Source organism: Podarcis erhardii (assembly GCF_964252035.2).
Source record: "Podarcis erhardii genome assembly, chromosome: 3".
Taxonomy (NCBI): domain Eukaryota; kingdom Metazoa; phylum Chordata; class Lepidosauria; order Squamata; family Lacertidae; genus Podarcis; species Podarcis erhardii.
In genome coordinates, this window is record NC_138507.1 from 108,404,055 (window position 1) to 108,412,002 (window position 7,948).

Here is a 7,948-nt window from a genome sequence, read left to right on the forward strand (position 1 = left end):
GTGATGGAGGGCTGGACTGAGGCCTGGGGTGAGAGGGTTCAGCTTTGGGGAGGGGGTTTGTGGTGTGACGAGAGACCCAAAGGCCAGAGAGAGAAACTTGGAGGGTCCCTGGGTCTGACATTTCCCACCCCTGATGTACAGCTCAAAAAGCCTCCCCTGTTGATTTCCATTGAAGGGTCAGGTGCAGGCCAGGATGTTCTGTTCTGTCTCCTTCCTTCTGATCAGCTGGTAACCCCAGGTATTTTCTTGTGCAAACATCCCTAGGATCAGGCTGTACACGGACCGTGCTTAAATGGAGCGTGCTAGGAAAGCTGCAATGGTTTCCATGACTACTTAGGACTCTGTTCTGCTATGGTCTGTGGACAGCAGATGCCACTCTGAAACTCGGAGCTCTGAGCAAGGTACACGACAGGAAGACATGAAGGTGAGAGGCCACAAAACCCCACAGATGCCAAGTTAGCCTTCATCAAAGATGGGCAATGGGAGGCCTCCTCTTTATCACATACAGTACCACCTCGGCTTACATACGCTTCCGGTTACAGACTCCGCTAACCCAGAAATAGTGCTTCAGGTTAAGAACTTTGCTTCAGGATGAGAACAGAAATTATGCTCTGGTGGTGCGGCGGCAGCAGGAGGCCCCATTAGCTAAAGTGGTGCTTCAGGTTAAGTAATAATAATAATAATAATAATAATAATAATAATAATAATAATAATTTATTATTTATACCCCGCCCATCTGGCTGAGTTTCCCCAGCCACTCTGGGCGGCTCCCAATCAGTATTAAAAACAATACAGCATTACATATTAAAAACATCCCTGAACAGGGCTGCCTTAAGATGTCTTCTGAACGTCAGGTAATTCTTTATCTCTTTGACATCTGATGGGAGGGCGTTCCACAGGGCGGGCACCACTACCGAGAAGGCCCTCTGTCTGGTTCCCTGTAGCCTCACTTCTCGCAATGAGGGAACCGCCAGAAGGCCCTCGGCGCTGGATCTCAGTGTCCGGGCTGAACGATGGGGGTGGAGACGCTCCTTCAGGTATACAGGACCGAGGCCGTTTAGGGCTTTAAAGGTCAGCACCAACACTTTGAATCGTGCTCGGAAACGTACTGGGAGCCAATGCAGATCTCTCAGAACCGGTGTTATGTGGTCCCGGCGGCCACTCCCAGTCACCAGTCTAGCTGCCACATTCTGGATTAATTGCAGTTTCCGGGTCACCTTCAAAGGTAGCCCCACGTAGAGCGCATTGCAGTAGTCCAAGCATGAGATAACTAGAGCATGCACCACTCTGGCGAGACAGTCCGCGGGGAGGTAGGGTCTTAGCCTGCGTACCAGGTGGAGCTGGTAGACAGCTGCCCTGGACACAGAGTTAATCTGCGCCTCCATGGACAGCTGTGAGTCCAAAATGACTCCCAGGCTGCGCACCTGGTCCTTCAGGGGCACAGTTACCCCATTCAGGACCAGGGAATCCTCCACACCTGCCCGCCTCCTGTCCCCCAAAAACAGTACTTCTGTCTTGTCAGGATTCAACCTCAATCTGTTAGCCGCCATCCAACCTCCAACCGCCTCCAGGCACTCACACAGGACCTTCACTGGTTCTGATTTAAAGGAGAGGTAGAGCTGGGTGTCATCTGCATACTGATGAACACCCAGTCCAAACCCCCTGATGATCTCTCCCAGCGGCTTCATATAGATATTAAAAAGCATGGGGGAGAGGACAGAACCCTGAGGCACCCCACAAGTGAGAGCCCAGGGGTCTGAACACTCACCCCCCACCACCACCTTCTGGACACGGCCCAGGAGGAAGGAGCGGAACCACTGTATAACAGTGCCCCCAGCTCCCAGCCCCTCTAGACGGTCCAGAAGGATGTTATGGTCGATGGTGTCAAAGGCCGCTGAGAGATCCAGCAGAACTAGGAAACAGCTCTCACCTTTGTCCCTAGCCCGCCGGAGATCATCAACCAGCGCGACCAAGGCAGTTTCAGTCCCATGGTGAGGCCTGAATCCCGATTGGAAGGGATCCAAATGGTCCGTTTCCTCCAGGCGTGCTTGGAGTTGTTCAGCAACCACCCGCTCAATCACCTTGCCCAAGAATGGCAGATTTGAGACTGGGCGATAGTTGGCCAAATTGGCCGGGTCTAAAGATGTTTTTTTAAGAAGCGGTTTAATGACCGCCTCTTTCAGCGGGTCTGGGAAGGCTCCCTCACAGAGGGAAGCATTCACCACCCCGCAGATCCCATCGCCCAGCCCTTCCCGGCTTGCTTTTATCAGCCAGGATGGGCAAGGATCAAAGAGACAGGTGGTCGGTTTCACTCGTCCAAGCAGCCTGTCCACATCCTCGGAGGTAACAGATTGGAATTGATCCCATGTAACAGGACCAGACAGAACTCTAGCACTCTCCCGCCCTGGCCCTGCTCCCACGGTGGAGTCTACCTCCTTCTGAATCTGAGCGATTTTATCTGCAAAAAACTTTGCAAAAGCATTGCAGGAGATCTTGGGGTCCCTACCAGGCCCCGGTGGTACAGGTGGTTCTGATAGATTGCGAACCACCTGAAAAAGTCTCCTGCTGCTGTTTTCTGCAGATGCAATGGAGGCGGTGAAGAAGGCCCTCTTCGCCGTCGCCATTGCCACTTGGTAGGCTCGACGTTGAGCTCTAACCCGTGTCCGGTCTGATTCAGAATGAGTTTTCCGCCACCGGCGCTCTAGCCGTCTCAACGATTGTTTCATCACCCTCAGCTCCGGGGAAAACCACGGGGCTGTCCGGGCTCCATGCAATCGGAGAGGGCGCTTCGGAGCCAGACAGTCAATAGCCCTGGTTAACTCCGCATTCCAGCGGGCCACCAGGGAATCAGCTGAAAGGCCATCAACTTGGGATAAAGCATCCCCTACCACTCTCTGGAAGCCAATTGGATCCATTAAGTGGCGGGGGCGGACCATCCGAATTGGTTAAGAACAGTTTCAGGTTAAGTACGGACCTCCAGAACGAATTAAGTACTTAACCCGAGGTACCCGAGGTGAGCTTAAGTCACCAAGATAGCAGCAGAGATGAGAGTGCTAAGGCTACCTATAAATAAATGCTTGGATGTCTGTGAGATGGGGCAGGTTGCCTCTGCTGTATTTCGGTCTGCCAGTAGTTAATATAGTCCTCATGCATTAGTTACTTTGGATTTACACTGATGTTTAAGAGGATCTTATCTAATCTTTCTGTGCTGCAGTAAAAATGTGGATCCCCCCCCCCCCCGTATTTTTGGCGATATTTTAATAACCACTTAAGAGACATCTTTGGAGAATGAAGCCATAGATAAAATGGCATCCTTTGTCTGAAATCCTTGGCCAGAAACCACTCTGATAATTGTAGCTCTGTGAGGGGAACAGGGGTCTTCTAGCAACTCTAGGCACCCTTCACAAACTACAGTTCCCAGGATTATTTGTGCGGAAGCCGTGTCTGCTTAAAGTGGTCTTGTAGTGCTTCTGGAATAAATACCCTCTGGTTCAAAACCTGAAAGGTAAGTACTTCTCGCCATGTGACAGAGGAGGCATATATCTGTGGGGTTTTCTGCCTCAGGTTCCACAATAACTTTGGTTGGCTTTGGGTGTTATGCACCTTGACTTGGGGGTGGGTATATGTGCCATTTGCTGATCTGCACGAGGCTCATTTTGCTAGAGATGTCGTGACTGGAACCTAATTTGATTCCTGTCGTTCTGGAATTGCCTGTTGCTGAAGGATGTCAGAGACTGCGGTGGCGGCTTGTCAAACAACGAATTATGTTCCCATTAATGCAGAGCTGGAGAAGGCAGAGAAAAGGGCAATAAAAACTAGCTTGTGTGGAAAGGGTGACACGAGCAAAATTATTCTTTCTTGGAACACTGGAACTCAGGGTCACCTCAAGAAACAAAATGGCTGCCCTGGTAAGCTCAGGACCAATGAAGACATTATCATCAGAGATCGTTTCAGGGGGGGAAAGAAGAGAGAGATTCTGGTCATATCCTTACATCTCCTATCTCCTTCAAGAGCCATGGCATCTCCCAAAGAATCACTGGTTAAGGGTGCTGAGAGCTGGTAGGAGATCTTCCCCAGAGCTACAATTCCCAGCACTTTTAACAAATAAGTTCCTAGGTTTATTTGTGGGAAGCCATGACTGTTAAAGTGGCACAAGAGAGCTTTAAATGAACGATGTAGATGTGACAAAATTCACAAAGGACACTTGAACCTATGGCTGACAATGAAGTTCTGTTTCACGCTAGAAGTGGCATGCCTTTGATTTCTAGACTCTGTGGACCAACACAAAATAACGGGTCCCTTGGTTATAAGCCGCTTGGATGTCTCCTACCTGCCACGGCTTTGCCCTTCATCGCTTTTGTCAGCTTCAAATGAATTCCCTCGATCACTGACAATTCTGAACGATTCGAAGATGCTGGACTATGAGGGAACTCCTTCTTTGTTTCTTAACATCATTTGGATGCCACCCAGTTAAAACAAAGTCCTTTGAGTGGTTAGCAATAAAAGACAAAAGCCTTTTGAGAAGAATCAACAAGAGCTATAAAAATGAGCAGAATGAAACCACTCACAGCTCAAAAACACACACATGCATATATTCATAAAGCCAGGAACAACAAAACGTATGTCGGCACAGTAGAGCAAAAAACACAGAAGTTCTGAAAACGCTATGCTCTGCCTCCACAGAATACCAGTTGCTGGATGGCCTGCAGGTGTGAGGTTCCCCCATCCCTGGTTGAATGAAGCCTTAGAAGCCTAAACTGTGGTTTAGCCTTTAGCCGGGGTGAAACCAGGCTTTATTTCACCTGGGTCAAAGACCCAGTTTGGCACACACAGGCTGGGAGCCTCAATAGCACCCCTCTGGAGGCTTCACTCGGGGGAAGACCCCCTGGCTAGAACATCCCCCACTGGTAACTATGACTCCGCTTTAGCTTAAATAAATCATAGTTAATAAACCATGGGCTGGCATATCCCAAGACAGATGGGTGCCAACTAAGTACCGTATTTTTCGCTCTATAGGATGCACCGGACCATAGGAGGGGGAGAACAGGGAAAATTTCCCCCCCTTGTTCTCCCCCTCTAAAACAAGGTGCGTTCAAGGTGCATTCACCCGAGCGTGTGGGGCTGGCGGTGGGGGGAAACAGCTGTTTCCCCCCACTGCCAGCCTCAAAGATCCCTGAAGCCTTTGGAGTGCAGCGCCCCGCTGCCCTGCAGAGGCTTTGCGCGCAGCCATCCCCAAGCTAGAAGAGCGAGACGGAGCCCTCCGTCTCGCTGTTCTGGCTTGGGAACAGCCTTGCTAGCCTCTGCAGGAGAGCGGGGTGAAGGCACCCCGCTGCCCTGGAGAGGCTTTGCACGCAGCCGTCCCCAAACTAGAAGAGTGAGACAGAGCGCTCCGCAGCGCTCCGTCTCCCTGTTCTGCCTTTGGGCTTAGCGGCGCAGCCTGCATTCGCTCTATAGGACGCACACACATTTCCCCTTAATTTTTGGAGGGGAAAAAGTGTGTCCTATAAAGCGAAAAATACGGTAGTCGTGTGACATGCAAACCGAGCCGAGAGCCTTAAGTATCAGTTATTGGCTATGGTTTGATAGCTAAACTATTGTTTAGCATTACTTGTGAGCCCAGACAGAGGCAGTTTAGCAGCTCTTGTGAGCTGGTTGATATCACCTACACAACCAAGAGCTTTCAGATTGTTGTTGGCTGCTGCCCAGGACATAGGAAAACTTGCAAAAAGGAAGGGATTGTCGACGCAACAAGCATTACACATGAAAATGATAGTGTTCTGGAGAAGGGCTGCAGTTCAGTGGCAGTCAATCTGCTTTAAATGCAGATTCAATGAACTCCGGGTTCAATGGCCGACATCTCCAGCTAGGGCTGAAACCCCAGAGGCTTCTTCCAGTCCGTGTCGACAATATTACTGAGCTAGATGGAGCAATGTTCTGGCATGATATAAGGCAGGTCCTTATGTTCCCAACTCTTGATCATGTAGGCTTATTTCTCAAGGACACAGTGAACCTGTGTCTGGTTGGCACCACTCCAGAATGCAATTCTCGCCCACCTCCACACAGAAAGGCAGCACAAAGCAAGGAGCTTAGGCTGCAGTCCTATACACACTTGCCTAGAAATAAATCCCATTCCACTCTGGGGAGTTTACTTCTGAGAAGACCTGTATAAACTGCACGTTCAGCCACTAGTTTCCCATGCATAGTGTTGCTGTTGTCCTCGCCACCAGGGTGGGGGGAAAGCATTCAATAATATCTGTCTAGATTATGAAGTAGTACAGCCCCCAAACCAGCTCATCATCTCTTATCAGAACGGGATCTGAATTTCATTTTTATCAGAGCAAGACTAGGTAACACAAGCAACAGAGCATCTCCTTTGCCTACAGCTCAATCCCCAGCATCTCTATGTAGGGCAGGAAAAGCCTCTATCTAGCTGAATCCTGGAAAGCCGCTGCCACTCAGAGGAGATGCTGAGCCAGATGGACCAAAGGTCTGACTCAGCAGAAGGGATCTCCCCATGTAATGCTGCTCAGTGTAGGATTGAAGACCAGTTGGAAGGAAAGCTTTGAAGCCTCCGGGGCCAGCAATCAAAAGGAAACAAAACGAATCTCGGAGGGCCCCTCCCTTAATGAACAGGCAGCATCTTCTTTCGCTGCGCCCTTAATTTCCGTGCGTTTTGCTGCCCAGAAATACCCCTCCTTTTCCAAAGGGCTAACACATCCATCACACTTGGCTAAAGTCGACATCACTATGGTTGCAGATCCACTGCCGCAAATCCACGGCTGCTAAACACACACACACACACACACACACGGTGGAAGAGAGAGATCTCCCATTGATTGCAATGCGGACCTGGACTTTGCGACGGGCCCTGCGCTCATTTGCTAGACTCCCGCTTTGCTGCCTATGGGAAATGGGATTCCTTCTCCGCGCCACGCTCCAGCGGCTTCCTGGCGCACCATCTCCCTGCAAGGAAAGCGCAGCAGCGCGGACAAAAACGCAAAACACACGCGCAGGCAACCGTTGGCCAGCAGAGGGGGGCATTTCCAGAGCCGGCAAGGCCTGCCTTCGGCTCTGCGAAACGGGGAAAGATTTGCGCGGTTAGCGCGCGGGTGGAAGCGAAAGAGAGGCTGCGCCTGGTTTTTGGAGAGGGTGAAAATCCAATGCATTTCTGCCTGCAGTGCAAGCTGCGGCGGCGCTGGAGGGGAGGCAACCCCGCCGCTCCTTACCTTGGGATCCTTCTCATAGTAATACTGCTGGGTCCGGATCCAGCGCCCCACCAAGTGATCGCGGACCGTGTGCGCCAAGGCGAAGTAGTAGTCTCGCGGGGTGGCCACGTTCCTGTCCTTGACCAGGGTGAAATGTAGGTGGCGGTTGAAGCTCTTCCTGATCTCGGCCACGTCGCCCAGGCCGGCGATGCCCCGCACGCTGATCTGCTTTCTTTTCTCGCTGTCGGTCAAGGGAACGGCCATCCTGGCTCGTCTAGGCGCCCGCTGCTGCAAAGGGAGAGTCGCTCGCTTGGGGAAGCTTTGCTCGTTGGCCGATGATGGCGCAGCGCCGGCTTCAGTTTCCCGGGCAAAGGCGGGCCTGGAGGCAGAAGTGTTTTCCTTCTTTTCCCCCTCCCTCCTCTCTCCTCGGCTTTCCTCCTGCCGCGGCTGCTGCGTGGGGAGGCGCCCTGGCTGAGAGCATCAGAGGGGGTGGGATGCAAGGGAAGCAGCTAGCAAGCGCCTATCCTCCGCCCACTGGGACCGGGACGCGCTGCGGCAGCGCCTGCGCGGTGCGGAGGGAGGTTGAAAGGCTTTCAAAAACAAGACGGAGACATCCAGCTTCCTTTGCGCGGGAGACGCAGGAGTATAAGATTAGTCTAAGAACTCGTAGCGCGTCTGTTAACCGCTGCAAGAACCACTATTGCCGGGACATGATGGAAATCTTACAGGGATTAACGATGGAC

At 51.6% G+C, this 7,948-nt stretch overlaps 1 protein-coding gene across 2 annotated transcripts in view; it reads right to left on the minus strand.

Annotated features, from left to right (window-relative positions):
• PYGB (glycogen phosphorylase B) overlaps positions 1-7,740 on the minus strand; it is a 42,186-nt gene extending 34,446 nt beyond the window's left edge. For both annotated transcript variants that reach the window (XR_014154540.1, XM_081854625.1), the window contains exon 1: positions 7,227-7,740. Coding sequence is in view for 1 of the 2 variants with exons in the window: in XM_081854625.1 (XP_081710751.1) it covers positions 7,227-7,469 (243 nt within the window). In the remaining variant the exon portion in view is untranslated. The remainder of the gene's footprint in view (positions 1-7,226) is intronic.
• Between the last annotated feature and the right edge of the window lie 208 nt (positions 7,741-7,948).